General features: G+C 35.7%; 2 protein-coding genes across 5 annotated transcripts in view; one reads left to right on the forward strand and one right to left on the reverse strand.

Moving 5' to 3' along the window:
• The window catches only part of runx2a (RUNX family transcription factor 2a), a 56,049-nt gene that overhangs the window by 23,417 nt on the left and 11,112 nt on the right, over window positions 1-21,520 (reverse strand). For all 3 annotated transcript variants that reach the window (XM_065254981.1, XM_065254971.1, XM_065254975.2), the window contains 3 exons: window positions 8,944-9,191; window positions 7,500-7,656; window positions 1,809-1,913 (listed from right to left, as the gene is read on the reverse strand). In XM_065254981.1, the coding sequence (XP_065111053.1) occupies window positions 1,809-1,913; window positions 7,500-7,656; window positions 8,944-9,191 (510 nt within the window). The remainder of the gene's footprint in view (window positions 1-1,808; window positions 1,914-7,499; window positions 7,657-8,943; window positions 9,192-21,520) is intronic.
• supt3h (SPT3 homolog, SAGA and STAGA complex component) overlaps window positions 9,089-21,520 on the forward strand; it is a 106,121-nt gene continuing 93,689 nt past the window's right edge. Inside the window, exons 1-2 of one of the 2 annotated variants that reach the window (XM_065254989.1) lie at window positions 9,089-9,226; window positions 16,354-16,460. In XM_065254989.1, the coding sequence (XP_065111061.1) occupies window positions 9,200-9,226; window positions 16,354-16,460 (134 nt within the window). In that variant the 5' untranslated portion in view covers window positions 9,089-9,199. Of the gene's footprint in view, window positions 9,227-10,607; window positions 10,697-16,353; window positions 16,461-21,520 lie in introns of those variants that run through there. The other variant, XM_065254996.1, reaches the window with a different exon arrangement.

Raw genomic sequence — 21,520 nt, forward strand, 5'->3', positions numbered from 1 at the left:
TTTCTGTAATTAATTGTGATGAAAGAATGACAACAAAAACCTAATCTACATTAACGTAATGCAAAAAAAGAGGCGTGCATCTGACATGTTGCTGTATGGTTGCTAGGTGGTTGCTTCTTTATTTTTGTTGATTAAATATAGCTTTTGCCAGCTTTTTCATTTTCATGCATTTCATTATTTTCCAGCTGAAAATTGTCAGATTGCTGCAAATTTGGAATAAATGTTTCCTTAATGATTTAAAGCACAACTTTAATGCTAAATGCAACTTTAACTGTGATGCATGATGTGGTTGAACTCATTTATCCTTATGAGTGCAACTTTAATGTTTGTCTAATAATGAAACAGGTCTTCAATTTCCTTTACAGCTTGTTGTCCCCTGAGTAATTTCATGACCGCGTACAAACGACAGAGTTTGCATAAAACGTAAACACATAAGAAACATCTGTCGGTCAAAATGTTTCTAATAGATTTGCTCGCCCAAAAGGTTGTCTTTTGAAGACCTTTAGCCGTATTTGTCAGGCTTTAGTATAAAGGCGTAGAGCAGAAAGTCAAGCACTGTGTGATCTTTGTTCCATTTCTGCCACATGAAAGTAATTCACGACAGCTTGTGTGTATTTACGGCTTCAGAGGCCCAGTGTGAAAATTAAAATTTGGCAGCGTCTTCTAACACTTTTCTTTTTTTTCAGGTAGTGAAAGCAACTGAGGATTGTAAGCCAGAGTCGAGACTCTTTTGAAACCGTGAGGACTGAACAGATCTCCTTTGCCGAGTTCAGTGCATGAAGTTTAGTTTTCATAATTAAAGGATAACTGTGCTTTTTTTCCAGATCAGATTCCTCTGAGAGAGAAGAAGGACTGTTTTTCTTTCTCGTGACATGTTTCTGTTCAGTGTATCGGCAAAACAAAGCCACGACTTTTAAAGAGTTACTATCCTGTCAGAAAAATGTTAAGGTGGCTTCTCGTAAATCTCTTTAATCTCTTAATGACTTTTAATGAATAAACTGTTTGGATTATGCTTTTCGGTCTCCGGAAATATATCCAGACTTTTTATCTAACCCTGTAATCTGATGTCATTGTGAGAAATGTAGAAAATTATTTCTGTACTGTGAGTACGATGATGTTTGGAAAATTACTAAAAATTTCTGTATGCATGAATGTCATTCCATACCTGCACATATCTTACAATGCAATATGCATAACTTGACATTGGTTATGTCTGAAATGCAAAACTAGCTGTGTACTAACCAAATACTGCACAACATACTATATACTGCCTTTACTGTGATGCCTTATAAAAAATATCATGTATCATATTTTTGTGACAGGTAAACACTCGGTGGTGGCGTTCATGTGCACTTATGATAAAAATGATTGTTCATTATTCGATTTACGCAAAGGTGAAATAAAAATGCAACATTACAAAAACTACAGAAAATATCTAGTATACAGCATTTAGTCCCTAATACAACCATTGAATATACTTAGACTATAGCCTGGGGTTAAAGTTCAAGGGCTTGCATGAACATGTTGATGGAGAGACAGAAGTGTCCAACACAGTAAACATTTTCACAAGTCAAGCACTCCTGACAGCACGTGTTTGTATTTGCCTCTCACTGGATGTGCTTGTTGCTCCTCAAAGGACGCCTTTGTGCATTCAGACACGCCGAATCCGTTTTAAAACAGTACCCTAACACAATCTATGCATCAATTCATGCATCAGGCCACACGACGCTTCCCACCTCTTGGCAGATGGGATACAAACTCTCGCGCGTGCTAACCATGTGACGTGTGATGTTTGGTGTGGTACTCACTTCGTGGCTCGCGCGGCCCGTCCACTGTGACCTTTATGGCTCGGTGGTAAGTTGCCACTTGGGGTGGGTTTGTGAATACTGTGATTGTCAGTGTGAAGCTCTTTCCTGCAAAACACAAAAAGGTTCAAATCCCATTAATCCATGGGACAATGCGTCGCATTCATTTCGCACGAGTCATTTGCATTTCTGACGGTGATGACTGTGGGATTTTATATGTGAGCGATTGAAAGGACAATAAAGGAAATAGCTTGAAAAATGACCCTTATTGAGCTCATTGGTCATCAGAAATCATAAATGAACTGATCTTCGTCGTCCAGTGAAGGATTGTGAAAGATATATCTATGATATCAAAAGACAACAGGATAAATGACTGACTATAGTAGTGATTAATTATAAATATAAAACACAATATTTTAGTTTTATGAGTCTATTATGACAGACAATCACAATGCATTATGGGATTGGGCAGTCAGTGCTAAACTCTTCCTCATCATGGTAACAGCTGCTTTTCAGATGCGTGGCCTTTCGGTAATTTAGCATGATTTATATAAACATAAAAGTTCAAGGGCTTGTGTATATGATTGCTTACAAACCTCATGAAAGGCTAAAAACGTCAATTTCTACAGTATTATATTATTCACTAGCATGTCTGTATGAGATGATCGCATTCACTTAAATAGAAGTGTGCAGCTAAATATACAGGCGTCAGTGTATTTTGTACGTGTTAAGGCGGGGTCCTGTGGTTGCCGATCTTTCACCTTATATGACCTTTAACTGAGCAACTGTGGCACTTTTACATTTAACATTCAACAATATGTTCTCCAAAAAGTGCATTAAGTTTGTGATGACATTTTATTATCATTTTAATGCAAGATGTTTCATAATGTGTCACTTTATTTAAATACAGCCAGTAGGACTGCAGATAAAGAAGTAGCACGCTCTGTCAGTAGCGACAGGAAACATTGAGATACTTCTAATGAGAGAATATGTGCAGTGTAATGTGTAAAGTATGCTGTGAGCTGTGATCCATCAGTAAGAATAATACAGGAAGAAGTGGGTGGCTGACACAGATCTGAAGTCAGCTACACTTGGCTTGGCTTACAGCCTGTATCAGACTGCCTGTCGTCCCAACAGCTAACTATGACTGGCTAAGTTTTGCTATAAGGAGAGCTTTCATGACAAATACAGGGTGACAAAAATATACTTGTTAAGCATCTATAGAATTGCCTTTGCTAACACTAAAATGTGTTGACAGTAAAGTGTAAAATAAACTGTTAAAGGGCACCTATTATGGCTTTTTCACAAAATGTAATATAAGTCTCAGGTGTGCCCAGAATGCATCAGTGAAGTTTAATCTCAAAATACCCCACAGATCATTTGTTATAGCATGTTCAAAATGCCACTATTTGGATGGGAGCAAAAATGCGCTGTTTTAATGTCTGTACCTTTAAATGCAAATGAGCTACAGCCCCTCACTCCCTTATAAACAGACAGTGAGCGCTTTCAGTTCAAATAGATCTGATTAATACAATCTGAGACAATAAGACAGAGTGCAACTCTTTGAAGATGGAAACCATGCTAATCTAGGACTGTAAATGGGCGGGGCTTTATCAGTGTGACCTCACATTGATAAGAGAATCAATAGAGCATGTCTAATGAGATCGCTTTTCTTTTAATGTGGATTAAAAATAAGGAGCGGGTGGATTTTTGTCATCGTAGGGTGGTTGTGTTCACACACTGCCAACACACATTATGTCCAAACACCAAAGTGGATTTTGCATAATAGGTGCCCTTTAATACAACTTTGGAAGTTAGTTATATTTATAAATATTAGTTTGTAGCAAAACCAGGGTTATTTTCTATTAACCTTGTAAACTATAGTAACCGTAGTTAATTTTTATAAGGGTGATATATTCAAATATAAATAAACATATTACATATTATAAAGAAAATTTGAGTGGTGTTAGCCTAACCAGTTTCACAAAATTATGTACCTACACTGGAAAAAATGATTAATTCAATTTACTCATTTTTTTTTTTAAGGTAAGCGGTTGCAATCAATTTATTTAAGCTACATTTAAACAAAAGTTTTTTATTTTATTTCACTATTCTATTTTTTTTGTTGTTTAAATGTATCTTAAATAAATTGATTGCAACTGCTTACCTTAAAAAAATTTAGTCAATTGATTTTTTTTCAGTGTATAGTCACGTAGTTTTTTATTCTTTTTCGTGATATTGTCACGAATTTCCAAAATTTTTTGTGATCGTATCACGAATTTCTGTTTTTGTGTTTTTGTCACATTTTGGTTACTCAACTGTTTTGTCCTATTTTCATACAATTTTCGCTTCGGTTTAGGGTTAGTTATTTTATTGTAAGTTATATTTTCTAAATTAGAAAAAAAATGTCGCCTGGTGTTAGGGTTAGAGTTGAGTTTGGGTAAGGATGTCATTTTATGTAAATGTAACCCTAAACCGAAGCGACAATGGTAAGAAAATAGGACAAAACAGTTGAATAACCAATACGTGACAATGACACAAACAGCAATTCGTGACAGTATCACGAAAAAAGAATCCAAAAATTATGTGACTGTAGGTACGTAATTTCGTGTGACTGGGCTGTGTTAGCCTATGCTTCCCTTTTTTTATTTAGATTTTATTTTATTTAGATTGATTTGTTTGCCAGGGGAAAATGTAAGTATTCAAAAACTTAGATAAGCAACATCACACTTCTCATTATTATTGTCAATTATTTTTAGTGACACAAATTTGTGGATACATTTTTTTTTACCTGAGTTTATATTGTGTTTGAATAAAACCCAACACCAATATGAGCAATAATAATAATAATAATACTGATGTTTGCCTTAGTAAACACCATAAAAAAACATGGTTAATACTGTTGTAAAACTATGGTTTTGCCAAAAGTAATCAACACACCAAAAAACATGGTTACCACAAAATAAAAGTGGTAAATTTTCGTAAGCACATTCATAAAACACCATGTTTTACAGATTTTGACACTTCTCATACTGTATATGTGCATTGTGTTGAACTGCCACCTCCAAATGTATTTTTCTTATCCTCACAGTCTTGTTAAAGCCATTATTCTTCAGTTCTCCCACAGGAATCCATAAGTCCCCAAATGTGCATCTGTGAGCTTCCAGAAGACCCACCCAGACCCATCAGACCCAGTGACTTAATACAACACACACACATAACACGGCCCTGCCCAACTTCTTACCACTTTACTAACCCTGGCATCTGCCATCTATCTAATGCAACTAAAAATATCTACATCCCATACAACACTGGCTTATTCAGTAGCGTTTTCTCTTCTAAATGGTTTCATAAATGTAAAGACTCAGACAAGTAAAACTTCTGATCAAAACTCCACCCCTTTCCATGCTCCTGGCATAAACCTGCACTTCTGACCTTGCCAAACCTCCACTATTCACAAGCATAAGGGCACAGTAAAACTATGAGTGTGTTTCTCAAAAAATGAAATGTTAAATGCATTACGCATTGCCTCGGGACACTTTATTTGTTGTGGTAATTCAAGTAGCGCTATATTTTCTGAACTGTAATTTGTTTGATTGTGGTCGATCTTATTCTAATCTTTCTCATCGTGCGCCGTATCGTTTTCCATATTTAATTTCCTAACACTGTGCTATCTTCTCCCCAACTTCCTCCCTGAGATCTCGTGTCACAGATAGTAGAAATTTAAGCCTGCAAAGGTGTGGGTCTCCATGCGGGCCAAAGCCCTGTTCAGTGTGACAGCTGTGAAGAGATAACACACACACACACACACACACACGTGTTGGCATATGTGGTTTCGGGGACAATTCCATAGACGCAATGCATTTTATACTGTACAAACTGTATTCCCCTAACCTACTCCAGTCCCTAACCCCATCACAAAAACCTGTTTGCAGTCTTTAATCTACGAAAAAGTACCATTTGGTATGTTTTTTAAGGCATTCAGTTAACGGAGACACTTCCTGTTTATAGCATAATAAACATGTCATTATACACTATTCATGTCCCTATAAACCACATATACCAACCCACACACACAATAAGCGTGTTGCATGCAGGGTTAGAGATATGCAACATTGCAAGATTGCATTGAGACCAATGGATGCAAGATCAACACATCTTCACATCCACTGGGACAGATGAGGAATGTATCAGGTACAGTCACTGCACAAATGAAACACCGATATATATATACCCAACCTAAACAGGTCAGTGGTTGGATCTAGATATTATATGTCCACTTGACTGATGTACAGTAATATTATTCTTAATCCCCCATAGTGCCATCTGACACTACAGACAATCTTGACAATAACTGATTTATGATTATTCAAAGCCATTTACTAGCATGACATTTACATTCATATTTATGTTTTTTGCAGACACTTTAATCCAAGAGAATCGAACCCACAACCTTTGCAATGCTCAACTGCGCTACAGTTGTTTTTTATATGTGCAATTTTGCATTTGGCAGGCACTTTAATCCAAAGTGACTAACACTGGATTCAAGGTTTACATTTTATCAGTATGTGTATTCCCTGGGAATCAAACCCATGACCCTTACCCAATGCTCTACTTACTGAGCTACAGCATTTTTTTTTTTTGTAAAATAGTATTAGTAGGTATTGTGTCAGATAAATTGTTCTTGACTAATATGTTTTTGCAATGACTGCTGCTGATAGCCTTGGTGATAAAGTGTCTCACTCCCCAAACACTCGGAGCAGTTTTAACCGTTCTCGTCGTGTTTTTAGTTCTAAGGTCACAGGCACATGTGAGGGATTCCCTGCCGCACACGTATGGTCTTTATTTCAAGTGCCTGCACGGATTACGAGGGCAAGTCTAGACCGCACGCCCGGCTCGAGTATACGCAGCCTACAGCACCAGACAAGCTTCTCGTCTGATCTCACTGCCTGTCCACATTCTCTTCAAAGGCCTGCGCCCTGAATGGCTTCTTCCGACTGGATCACACGAGCGGGATTTCTTCTTTCACAATAATTGCAACCGTATCAAAAGAAGCATTCATCGGCAGATGACCTGTAAGCTCATATTCACAAGCTAATGATTTCTCTTAGGTGCCTTGGATTTATGAAACAAAAAATATTGCATGGTAATGGTCACGAATATGCAACGGAGACATCCCAGTGTAGGATCACAGCTGTTTTTAGTACAAATCCTTTCTTTTTTTTTGTCTGTATGGATGATCCAAATTGGATACTTGTGGAAAACAATTGTGCTGAAGTCGTTCACTTTTATTACATTTTCTAGGAGCGTAAAATCCTAAAATGCATGCATGAATTTGGCAGAAGCTTTTGTCAGTGTGCTTTAATGGTAATCGAACCCATGATCTTAGTGTTGCTAACACCATGCTTAAAAAGTTACAGGCATGTTGTATAGTAATGCAAAGTGTATGTAATGCAATTTTGCATTGGGAAATTTATAGAAACTTACACAGAAGTAAGGTATGGTCTTAAATTATATTGTAGTAAATATATTTTTTTTCTGGTTAAATACGAACCACAGTCAATTGAGATCCACCACGTGCAGAATGTCATTTATTGTATGCTAGATGTCTCATGTAATTTTTACCCGTGTTTAGTGTTCAGCCAAAGCAAACCAGCCAGTCGAGTGGTGAATAAATAAAATTAAAGCACCAACCTCTTCCACTCCTGCCAACAAATCTCAGGTCGTTGAAACGTGCCACCTGATTCTTCATGACAGCAGAGGCGTTTCGAAGCTCTGCAGAGTAATTCTCATCGTTTCCGGCCATCACGGTCACTACGGTGCCATCAGTAACATCTCCCAGAGCAACAACCTGACCAGAAAGAGAACACTCTGTAATTCTGTCTCGCTCTAATTGTAAATACATATACTGTTTCATACTTAAGAAAACAAACCTGTGGTCTTTATTATAGTAAAATCAAAATGAAGCAAGACCACTGGCCTGAGATATATTTACTCAATTAAATACTACACAGATATATCACCTAACAAACGCCAGACTGTTCTTAAACACAGCCCTTCAATTGAATTGAATATTTTACTGAAAATGGTTAGAAACATCTGGTGACTTTCAAAATGCAATGATCTGCATGTCCACTGTAACTCACATAGTGACTACTAATATTCACATCAATACTTTATTGTTGATTCAGCAATAAACAAAACATCGAATTTATCTCACTCAGATAAATGTATTAAGTAACACACTAAAAGAAGGAGGAAAAATAGATTTATTCATTTGCAAGTCTTTATATTATATATCACTGTAAATACATTTGCTTATTACCAAAATGTTATACAAAATTTATTATTATTTTTATTTGAATTTTATATATTTTGTTTAAAATGTAATGGTAACAATTGTAAAACCACTGGTTGTTTAAAAGGGCTGGGTAATTATTTTTTGGTTTATTACAACTGGAACGTAATATTTTTAGAAAAAAATAATAATTACAACTAAACAAAAATAAATAAACAACGATAATATATAAATATATAGTATATATAATAAGTCTCGAATTAATTAGTTCAATCACAAAACAGTGTTGAGCAAAAGAGCTATGAACTCAAATAAAATATAGCTTTCATATTTATCATAAACAGTTATCTTTCATTAATCAAACTTATTTTGAAATCATGCACCTTTACTGTTTCTTTAAAACTGTCTATTAAAGTGCATCTGTTTATATGAAATAATGTGGTTATATTATTAATAGCTGTGTGTTATTTAGGACACCTGATGAAACATGCATGTGTGTGTCTCTATGAATAGCTTCAATCTATCGGATTTCAACATTGCGGGATTTCTCATTTTAAGCTCGAACTCCCGCTAACCGCAAAAACATTTATACGCATAGCCTACAAACAATACAATTATTATTATTTATAAAAATAATTTATAAATCCGATGTTATTGCTAAAACAATCCTTGTTGACACTTCATAAATAATTTTAGTTCATCAATAATTCAGTAAAAAAGATTACGAATAAAACCCTCTAATGTTGAACAGATCATGCATATTAAAATGTCATATAATCTTATAACATAAATATGCTTCACACAATTTTTAAATGAATCCGGATCTAAACTGTCTCTTACCTTAAACGCCACAGGGAGAGTTTTGTTACACCTCCAGTGAGACGGCAGCACTGAGCACAGAAAGTTGGGGCTGTCGGTCCGGACGAGTTCGGCTGGGTGGTCCGCGATGATCTCCACCATGGTTCGGTTGTCGTGTTGTCTGAGTCTCGGCACCGCTGCGTTCGGCTCCTGCTGCGCATCGCTCATCTTCCCCGCCACCGGCTGAAGGCTGCTGGACGGCGGACTGAACCTGCGGCTGGTGCTGGGATCTACCGGAATGCGCATCACAACAATGTCAGCAAAGGTAAGAATAACTTCAAACCTCCCCTAAAGTAGGGAATAATGTCAGAAACGAGTGTAGATTTCTATGTAAAGTCCGTTAGGCAGTGAAATGCCCCTTTCCGTAAGCGAAAAAGTTGCCTAAAAGTTGGATCTTCTCAGGCTTTACGCGCAGTGGTTAAGCGCGCTCTTACAGGTGAATCTTTTTGGCATAAACGCACAAAATCTCCTGTTTTTGCTCGTTAGAAACACGCACATAATTTACGAGCTTCTGCTTCTCCACGCTTGAAGATTTCTGTAGAAAACTTCAAAGTCCGGTGTAACCACGAGTCTTTGCGCATTACGCACGGCGAGAAAACGTGCCACGATACGAACAAAAAAAGTAAGTAAAGAAAGTAAAACAGCAATGCGCCTAATTCAACTTTACAAAAGTCTCTAAAGCTCTTCTTTTTCTCGTGTAAGGGTTAAAAAAGGTGACTCCAAAGGTTGTGGTTAGATGTATGAAGGCGATGGAAAGCCGCAGTGTTTGGTCTCGTTGTGTGGTTTGTCTTAGGAGGCAGGGACTTAGCTGCTCAGGTTTTTTGTGGTTTATATATATATGCAGAAGCAGGAGGATTATTATGCTGATGAGTCTTGAGCACGTCATGTCTCAAAACAGCAGTTCATGTTCACATCATCAAAATAAACGAGCAATTCAGAAGTTTGGTATCAGTTTTGGGTTTGTACTCGAATTAATCCAGGAAATGATACACAAGACATTTTGCCAAAAATGCAGCAGCCAGAGCCTCATTTTTGATGTATCTATTAAATATAAATGTTTTCCTTATAAACGAAGACAGATTAAGGTGAAGGGAAGTTTTAAAACATTATACCTTTTGGCAATAAAGTTAGGAGATACAAAGGATTTAAAAGGCTCAAACATAACGCATTTATCTCTGACACACAAAGAAAACAAGCTCTGAATATCTGACTCATTTCCTATTTGTGTGGACAGACAAAGAGCTCGAGTCTGTGCAAAAGTTAATACTGTGTACAAGATCAGACAAAACAGCAACAGCACAGCAGCCAAGATTAAAGACCATAAACAAGTGTGAAATCGTTAGGCTATACTTTATTCTTTTTTATACTAGTTTGTTGAAATGTACTTTTTTATAAAAAAGTATGTTTAATATTTGTGGGATTTTTATACGGTTTATTATTTGTTTTTGTATATTTAATACATTTAAATATAATAAAAAAATATCATATTGCTCTATTGGTGGCGCTCTACGTTTAATTTCGTATGTTACTGTGCGACGAGATTAAATGAAGAACTACAACATCGCTCGTGCTCTTATCTTTAGCGGTATAACCCTTAAAAACGTCAAAACCCACAATCCCTTGCGGCACAACTGTGTGACGTCATAGAGTCCCGCCCGGAACAGCGTGTTTACATGAGAGGAAAGTCTCCGGCACTTTTAAAAGAGCAAATGCGGACGGCACTTATTATACAGAGGTAAACATGTTCACTTTTTAAAACCTGTCCGGTTAAATCTCAGTACTAGTTATTTATTTGTTTAGCCTCATAGTCAGCATATATAAAAAAGCTCAGTTTGTTCAGTTCATATCACTGTTTATGCTTGTATCATAGAAAGAGACACATTTACAAACACCATGATGCTTTTTGTGTTGACAGATATTTTATCTGAAGCACGAAATGGTTCATTTGTATTTGTGTGATTCATTTAAGTTGATTCATTGATTGGATTCTTTAAAATCCAATGCAAGTGTTAGTTATAATAATTATAATAAATATGGTTTGGGATTGGTTGTGAATGAGTAAAGCTTTTCCTATAATTAACTTTATATACATGCTTTATGTTTCCAAGCACATTAGTTTTAGGTATGCAACTATAACAATGTGATTTTACTAATTTAGATATTGAGACATTTATATATATATATATATTTCTTAATATATATGTTGTGGGGTTTGTCAATGCATTTTTACATGATAAAAGTGAATTTAAAATTGAAAACATTTTATTTACATGTCTAGTCTCATTTTTTCCCATGTGCATTGTTTGTTTGTAAAAACCCTTTGAGCTCTCTGGCAGTTTGAAAGACTGTAGGAAAGTAAGAGTCTGACTCTGTTTAAACTTACAAACACACAAAAATGGAGATTTGAATGTGTAGCCATTTCTCCTCCCACTTACACGTCCAGCAGGCTTTAATCGAGAAGGGGTTTTAACATTAAGTGGCATGGCATCTTACGCACAGAAGCCAGTGGCACGTGCCACTATGTTTTGTGGCACTTCCGGTTTCAATTGGCTCGTACCAGTGGCTCGTCGAGTGGCACGTCCGGTGTCCAGTGGCTCATGACACTGTTTAGTGGTGGCTCGTCGAGTGGCACTTCCGATGTCCAGTGGCTCATACCATTCCGTTTGTGGCTTGTCTACTGACACATGTCAGTAAAACTTAGGTCTGTTGGATTGAGGCATGTGGCACTGATATTCACCGATCGATCATTACAGAACCGAAAGTAACTTACGCGTGCTGCTGCTATGTTCATCCATTTGTGACACAATGATTTTGTGTGTCCTTTTTGACTGTCTGGTGTTTCCGGTAACCGAATGTTTGAAATGCATCGAGAGCTAAAAAGGACATTTTGATGATCGTATGATCATAATTCAAAAATTAAGTATTAAAAATGTAAATATTTAAAATGGGAAGGCAAATATTTTATATATTTAATAAAGCACAACATTTGTCTGAGCTATATTGTATATTGTATAATAGTTTTAAATATACATTTTCTAATTGTATTATTTGTGAAAATGTAGTCTGTGAGTGCCATGTTTTTATTTGTAAACAGTGCCAATGTGTTGTATTTAATAAAAAGTGTCATTTATAAGAATCTCGCAGAATATTATAATATTTTTTTTCTGCAAAGCACCGCATTTACACACATGCACGCCAAAACAGTAGGTGTCAGTCTAACCATGTTTATGTTTAAAAACAATGTCCTATTACATATTTTACAACTTGATATTTATTTTATTTTATTACAACTTGATATTTACACGATGTTGACAGTGCAGATACGTCACGTGCCCTTCAAAATTACATTTTATATAGTCTATATAGATTGTTGTCTATAAGAAATAAGGGTTTGAACAAATTATTATTTCACAACATTTATGAGATGGTCATTATTTTAAATAAATTGTTGGATTATTTCAAAGCAAAACAGATTTACAAAGCACTTAGCAATACAATTTACAAACGATTAAATCAAACACTGTTTTTTCCTTTATTTTATGCATTTCATTGGATCTAAATGTTGCCGACAGTATGCTTTAAGGAGGAGTCAGTTTTTTTCTTCGATCTCGTCTTTCATTTAAAGGGTATCTAGTAGACTCAATTAAATTAGGCATACTACTTTAAAAAAAAGATTTACAAAAACTGATTAAATATTAAGAAAAGGCACAATGTTCACACGACCATGGCTCAGACAAATGCTGTGCTTTATTAAATGAAAACACTTTGCATATTATGCATTTCCATTTTAAATATTGTGATCATACAATTCCTTTATGAATGAGCGTCAATATGATATATTTAGCTCTCGACTCAATTTACGCATTCGGTTACCTGAAACATCAGAGTCAGAAAGGACACACAAAATCATTGTGTCACAATTAAATGAACATAGCAGCAGCACGCATAAGTTACGCTCGAATCTGTAATGATCGATCGGTGACTATCAGTGCCACATGCCTCAATCAAACCTAAGTTTTACTGACATGTGTCAGTGTACGAGCAACCAAACGGAGTGGTATGAGCCACTGGCCATCGGAAGTGCCACTCGACGAGCCACTAAAAAGTGGCATGAGCCACTGGACACCGGAAGTGCCACTCGACGAGCCACTGGTACGAGCCAATGGAAACCGGAAGTGCCACTAAACATAGTGGCACGTGCCAGTGGCTTCTGTGCGTAAGATGCCATGCCACTTTATGTTAAAACTGCTACTGCTTTAATCCACACATTTCGGTGCGAGAGAAATGGATTCTGTATGATTGAGGGCTCGGCCTGTGTGTGGCGTCGCTCTGAGGACGTGGAGGGAAATAAAACTTTGAATGGCTCTGAATCGTATTTGCCACTTCATTACAGCCTCAAGAAAGACACGCTATTAAGTTACATTTCCTGCTTCGGTGGCTCCGAGCGCCAAGTATGTTTCTTATTTCCCCCCCAGTTATGATGATCGACTGTAAATTTATGAGACAGCTGAGTTGGGGTAATTGTAATTAATGAAAAATATAGTCGAATTTATATTGAAACAGCATGTGGCGGAAGGTTGGATTGGAGCGTCTGGGTAAAAAATAAATAAACGTGCTGGAGGTCTTTGAATGCTGATATTTGTGAGGTTTCTTTCACAATAGTAAAAGTGTTCATAAAAAACGATCTTTATTTTTGTCTCTACGTACGTGCATAAGACTACTGCTCTTGGCAACATGTAAGAAAACTCAAACACAGAACGCTGCGTCCATGGCCGGGACTAAATGACTAAATTAACTAGGCGTCTGTAGAAAAGAAAAGACGTGGAAGCGAAGCTACATAAAAGTCTTGACTATTTAATTACATAGAGGAAAATGCAATAAATAGAATAGCTCCCTTTTTCTGTTCTTTCAAAGCCCTTTGCATGTTGAAGTAATCTTGATTCATTTGCCACATCTGAATTCATTTTGCCCAGTATGGCAACCATCTGCATGCGCAAGTCAAAACTTTCATCCAACAGAGGGGGCGAAAGCAGGAGAAGAGTTTACTCCGGGATGTATTTATTAAAGTAAAAGGCCCTGCTTTTTGTTTTGGTGACACATTCAGTTTCATGTTCCCCAGAGAAGAATTGGTCTGATTTAAGCAAATATTCCCTCTTTCCGTCTTTACTTTCTTTAATCTTTTATTACTTTTTTCTGTGGAACAAAATTAAACATTTTATAAAAAATGTGCAGTTTATTTCGTTACATCCACAACACACTCTTTAAACAGGCCATTCGAAAGCTTTTCCCTTTGTGTTTCACAGCAAAAAGTCAACAATATGAGAGTGAGTAAATAATGACATAATTTTCATATACACTGCGGATGAACTAACCCTTAAATGAACTGTGAACAGTATAATGACAAACTACTTCAAAGTTAATAGGGATTAGCTTTTATCTGTCTAAGAAAGACCATCCACCTGTGAGATTTGACAGTCTGATGGTTTGGTTTGCTGTTGGAAGCTTGTGGTTTCAGATTCACTCAAGCCAGCAGATGTGCTTAAAATCCAAAGAGGTGAAGTTTTTTTTTTTTTTAAAATAACTCTGTTGGGCCGTGACAACTCACCTGGCAGTGCTTCCAGATGGAAATCACTGCACGCCCGACAATGGGCGCATTTGAATTTTACAAGCTCCATTTCCAGGGATATATCAGCATCCTGATAATTAGTTTTCTTTGTATTGGAGGAAGTCTAACTGCAATCTGTGCAGATAGCTGTGAAATGAATGTTAACTGCTCACAGTACAAGCGCTTATAATTTATCTAGTACACCTGCTCGTAATTAGCAAGTAATAATGCGGTTTGTGTTTTATTTCAGAAGGTGGGTGACAGCTAGAGGTAGATTTGTGATAATTAAAGTCATGCAATCCCAGCATACTTTCTGTATATTTTGGCCTCTGTGTGACATATTTACGTTTATGCATTTTATACTGAGCTTTATGCATATTGTTCGTTTGCGTAATCCTGGAATTGAATCCATGACATTTGATTTGCTCATGCAATTCTCTACCAAGTGAGCTACAGGGTCCTATATTCAGCAGGCATATGATAATCAGATATCAGGGCCTCTATAAACTACATTTAAATGCATGCCACATGAATGGGTTAAATTTTAAGTGCAGATGCTGAATATGCAAAAATACTGCAGATATAGATGTGTTGATACTGTGCAGCTGTACTATTTTGTTTATGCTAAAGCTGAAATCGGAGTTTGAATCTACATCTGAATGTGAATATGATATGATGGATTTGCTATCTTTAAAACTTGGCATAAACTTATAATTTATAATTTGAATTGTAAAAATAATAGATACTGATTTACTGATAATAATACTGATTTTGTGCTTTCTTAACATATTGTTTTATTTGAAATGAGGATGCAAATTGACTGTAAGATTTGATTAGATGCACTTTAAAAAAATCTTTGCTGCCTTAAATTTTTAAATTGAATCAACTTACAACAGTTTTCATTTTTACTTACTATAATTTATCTTGACTAGAGATGAGTTGTTAAAACTTATAAAATATAGTTGAAATAAGTCAACTTCATTTTATAAGTTGTAGGAAGTAAGTTAAAATGACTTGTAAATCTGAGTTAATTAAATTTAAAAAATTAAGAGCAAAGTATGGATTAAATACAGAATGAAATTTATTTTTTCTCATGCATTCTACCACATTTTAAAAATATTTTTTATCCAAATGTATGTGCATGCAAATACTATTTATACTGATATTGTCAGGTTCTATTTTCAATTCATTGTCTGTACCAATCATTGAGTCTAGCTGAGTGATTCACAAAATCATTTAGACGTTGAAAAAGATGTCAGAGTTTTACTATAACATTTGTAATGTTTATGTGGAACTGCTTCCATGTTCATTTATTCAGCATCTAAAAAACTTGAACCTACCCTCTTATAAATCTTGATGATGAAACAAAACTTTGTGTCCATTTGTCAACTACTCAGGATGTTTGTGAAACACAAGAAAATAACAAACTTCAAACACATTTGACAGTCTCTTTGATCTCAGCAATCATTTATCAACAATAATATCTGAATTTAACCAGCCGCCATGCAAAAAATAACCAGTGCTTTCATTTGATGTTTAACTTTACAATCAGTAACTATATATAATTAATTTTCACCGCGTCTCGTCCTCTCTGAATCGATCTCGGCCTGACTTTCTAAGCAGTGATTTGGGTTCAGTGTGTTCACGATACGGACATGTGGCGTGATTTTTCCCTCTTTGACGGTCGATGCGTCCGGAAGCGTTTTCTTTGTGAAGTGGTTTTATAATTGCTCGGGCTTTGATGCGACACACAGTGATGTGAGCGTTGTGTGTGTTGTGTGTAACAGATGAGCAACAGTACTGCGAGCCCCATGGCAGCCGGCTCCAGCAGCACCACGGCCGGACGGGGAACCGGAAGAGCCACCAGCTTCATTCCGGAGCTCCAGAGCATGATGTGAGTTTTCCTTTAATCCTGCCTGAAGTCATTTTGACAACTCTAATTTGTTTCGTCTTTTATAAATGGTCTGGTGGATTTACCGTGGTACAGTGATATTAATAGCTTCAGTGGTACTTTGAAATAGTTTCCATAGTAGTGATTAATTGCCAGTGAATGGAGGTGTTTGTGTTGTGTGTCTGTGAATGGTAGTGTGTGTGTGCCTACTTAACTATATTTTGTACCCAAAAGTAAATGAAAACTGCCTTTTGGGGATGTCCTCATTTATAAAATATAGTAGGCCTAAATAATTTTTTTTTTTAAAGTTTTCGGTTAGGGTGTTTGGTTAGGGTTAGGTTATAGTATTTGTAATCAGTGCTCTATAAAAACATTATAAAATGAATATTTATTTCTTTTAGACATTATGTAACTGTTGCTTTTCAGAAATAGAACCTCAATAATGAAATAATAAATAATACACTAATAAACATTAATGACGTGTGCGGTTGGCAAATGTGACATCTGGATAACGCACCCAAAATCCTGTCCAGGACAAGGGGGAAAAATGGTTGTGTGTGTATTGGCCTTCAGTCAGTTTACTATCAGATCCACCTTAGTGTCTCTAGTGTTTATATGATACACATTTGAACTGATTGTTGGAGAACTGATATTCAAAACATCACATTTTCAACAATGTCAGCTGGTCGAACCTTAGTGTAGACATTTTGTTCATCACTTTATGGTTTATTGAAGTATCAATTAACACTTATTGTCTTGTATGTGAGAAAATAAACCACATCAGTGCTTGCGGTTTTGCTGATATATTTCGGCACGCGACTGTTTTTTTTATCAAAATCAAAAACTGTAAGTGTAGTTGATCTTGGATGAATAATATTAGTCTAAATCTATAATGCAAGCATCCACGTCTACAAAACTGCTGTACTTAAAGCACAAAGGACTCGTAAAGTAAATTTACATGGCGATCCATTGACTTCGCTCCAACAGAGCGTTTGCGGTTTGACCTAGTGAGATGTTCTTTAGGAAAGCCACAATTAAATTCATCCTGTCGACCTGCTTTGAATTCCATCTGAGGAGTCCTACAAACTCATGCAAATCTCATGTTTACCTCACGTGGGCTAATGGAAACTACAGACGATGAACGTCATCTTTTGTTAAAAAAAATTTAAAGGTCTTCCTTTTTGTTTGTAGTCCGTGTTTGTTTGTAGTCAAAGCTCGAGACAAAACGTGACCAACAAAGGGTTTATTGAAATTGAATTTTGCATAAAATGAGCATATTTTTGAGACCATTATTCTTTGTATTATTTTCATGACATTTAAGCCCTTCCCCAGTTCTAATTGTTGTAACGTAAAATAATATATTATTACCGTAATGCAACAATACCTCCTCCTAAAAATAGATTTATTTTCTTTCTGCTACATTTCTATTTATTTTTTATTTCAAGACAAAATGACACAGACATTTCTACTCTTAAGAAAGGATGTGTTACATTTTTACACATTGCTTTGTGTTATGCTATTTAACACATTATGTTATATTTTAACTAGGGCTGTCACAATTATGAAATTTGTCTGACGGTTAATTGTCTAATAAATTGTGATGATTATGATGATTAATTGCTTTGACATTTAGTTGTCATAATTATTTTTGTTTGTTCATGAAATTATTTTTCACACATTGTTATGATTATTTAAATTAAATATTTTGCAACGTTTACCTGACAGTAAATATTAATACACATAACACATATTTATAAGTAATCTGATACTGTCTTGTTAATACAGTCGCTGCAGCTCCCCCTTGTGTTTTTTAGAGAGATGTGCAATCATTGCGGTGATCTGAAATCAGGTCAATCGCAATGAGAGTGAGAGACGATTATTTAATCATTGTGGTTTGTGACAGCCCTTATTTTAACAAATGATTTGTCATTTTACATTGATTTTGCGCTTAAATAAATAAAAGGGACAACACAAGATGTTCTAATAATAACACATTTGGGGCCAGATTTACTAAACGGGGCAAATGAGCATGAGAGCGCATGTAAAAAAAAAGGACAGATGGGAGTGGTAATATCTGCTGGTTATTTACTAAATAAGGCACAAAATAAATAACACAGGCGCAACAGCTGATTTCCATAATGACCTTGTATCATGCGTTCTCTGCTCTCTGTTGATGCCTCTTTTTTGTGCAATAATTGCAACCATTTTAAGCTCAAAGTAATTTGAGAAATCCTTTTTTTGGCGTTAAATAATGGCGCAAATACCAGTCATAACACACGCGCAAACATTAGTAAATCACATTGCGTGAATCATTTATATAATCTCCTCCTAGAAATCTTGTGTCTGAAAGGGGAACTCCTAGAAATGCATAGGATATATATATTTTTAGCCCATCTTTAGTAAATCCCGACATCGTTATTTAATGCCAAAATGATGATTTGCGTTTGCGCAAGCTGTTTTTTTGTTGCTTATTTATGTTTTCTGATTGTCTTACATTTCACAATATAATGTTAACAATAATGAATTTAATGAAATGACTGTTTAATACTTTAGTTTAAACCAATATCTGTTGTTGTAAGCAGTTTGGATGGCCAGTGCAATAGCACAAATCTAAATCTCTGCTGTTGTGACTAAGATCACTTTTTAATTTTACTACAGCTCATTCGTATTTTGTCGTTTCAGCTAAAATGCTTGGACTCTGTTCCTGTTAAATCTCACTTCATGTCTTAAATTGCACATGCGTGTATAGTTTTATACTTTGGAAAACTCTCTTTTGTTGAAACCTTACAACTCCAGGACGGGCTTCAATTTGCCGGTCTTATGTTTTTGAAAGACATTTAATTATAGCTTGCAGTCAAAGGCATTTTTTATGGAGACTAAATGGCCTCCAATTGAAAGAATTTCCCTCATCGTTGGCAGGCACTGCACTCTTTGGACCGACGATATGGAGATATAATATCCGAGCATTGTACGATTGTCAGCGACGCCGTTCTTTTGTGATCCGTTGAAACTGAAGTGTGAAAATCACAGACGCCTCTTAAATAAAGGAAAGCGTCTGTGGTACAGTCAGCTGAGACTTTGGGCATCTGTGCGTACTGTAAAACAGACACATTTGGGAGCGTGTGTGTTTTTGATGCTGTCTGCTCTGGGCACGCCAGCTGTCTGGAAACAGAGGAAAATGTAAAGACGGTTTCCTCTTGCCGTGACTGTCTACCGGCTTCAGCCTTCACGGAGGTCTCTAATTGACATCACTTGTACTTATTAATGGCAGGAAGTTTTGTGGTTCATTGATAGAGGCAACAGAATTGTCGTATGTGCCTTTTAAAATGTAAAAAAGGCTACTGGTTGGCTTTCATCATCAGCTAAATAAGTCTCTCTGAGGGAATTTTTTTCAATATGAGTTTTTCAGTATCTGATATTGGTATCTCAGATTTATGTTTATACATTTGCCAGATGCTTGCAACTTACAGTGCGTTTAATTTTTATCAATATGTGTGATCCCTGGGGATCAAACCCATGGCTTTTGCGTTGCTTTCGCAATCCTCTACCGACTGAGCTACAGGAACGCTTCACTATAATAACTCATCCAGTTCTTTTATTTCTATATAAAGCCACATATAAATGGCATTTAAAGAGCCATATGCCTGTTTAATAATGTACATAAAGATGTTGTTTAGGTAAAAAGTTAGCAAATGTGATACAAACTAATAAATGAATTACATGTTGGACACGCTTGAATCTAATAACTGATGCCAAAATTCAAAGTAGTTTTGTAGATATGCTTATTGCGTGATTTTTGGTCAATCAACATATATTAAAACAATTTACTTAATAAGTTAAACAATTTCATCTTGTTTTTATAAGTTATGTCAACTACTTATCACACGTCAAAACTTAAAACAGTGGGTTGAATTGACTTGCAAAACCAAGTTGTAGGAGTGTTATCCAAACATTATTGGCAAGAAAAGCCTCTCATACTTGGGAGCAGAAACGTATTGAGGGGTTTCTGGGAGATTTTAGTTCATACCGCTTCATCTTCAAATAATAATTATGTAAATATTATGTGAAATCAGGTGAACTGAAAATGCAAATAAACTGTATCCATTGCAGTTTTGCGAAATACACCTTTTCCGTGTTGCTTAAAAATAACCTCATGCGAGCGTAAATTTTTTTTCCGATTATAAAGGAGTTTTTGGGAAATGTACGTGTTTCTATTGGCCGTATTTTCAATTCGCAATGTCAATTTGCGCAATTTAAAGGGTAATAGATAGCTATTACAAATAAAAATATGCGTTCATTTTTTTCTAGAATAAATATTAAGCATGCCCCAACTTTTGACTAGTAGTGTATTTTATACAATATTAACATCGAATACACATTCAACAGTTACCATCAGTTGACAATGACATATATTTAATTTTCAGCCGTAGCTTATAATATCACATTTCCCAACTATTGGATGATGAATTGACCTGTCTGATATATTTTCTCTCATTGTTTTTAAAAACAAAGTGACATCTAATAATTTCATTGTGTTCTTTATTGGCAGCATAACAACATGATTACAGTTTGTTCAGGTAAAGGTGATGTCTACAGTGGGTGTGAACTAAATGATATCTTTGCTCGTGTTGTTTGCGTGAGTTTTGTTCTGCTGTGGTTTTGCGAACAAAAGCAACAACAATGACCGCAAGAAGATCTTAAACGTAATGATTTAAACAACAATCTAACATGTTCATTTAATATTCGACAACAAAAGAGCCTAGAAATGTCTATGAGATCACCTGTCATAAGTTTTGTTATAATCTAGTGCTTTTTTAAGGAGGCCAAGGATTATAGCATGATATAGACATAAGACAGTTTAATATGGTTGAAGTTTTGCTTCTCTGTGGATCTTAGCAACCTTTATGATCTCCAAAATAATCCCACTCCAATTAAAATACAAGAAGAAACATCTTTAATGATAGTAGATTTTGTAGCAAGAAATCGATGTCTCTGACTTTTTATCATACATATTGGCAAGTAATATTAATCAATTGACCAGCAAAATGAATGAATCTAATATG

Source organism: Paramisgurnus dabryanus, chromosome 17, assembly GCF_030506205.2.
Source record: "Paramisgurnus dabryanus chromosome 17, PD_genome_1.1, whole genome shotgun sequence".
Lineage (NCBI taxonomy): Eukaryota > Metazoa > Chordata > Actinopteri > Cypriniformes > Cobitidae > Paramisgurnus > Paramisgurnus dabryanus.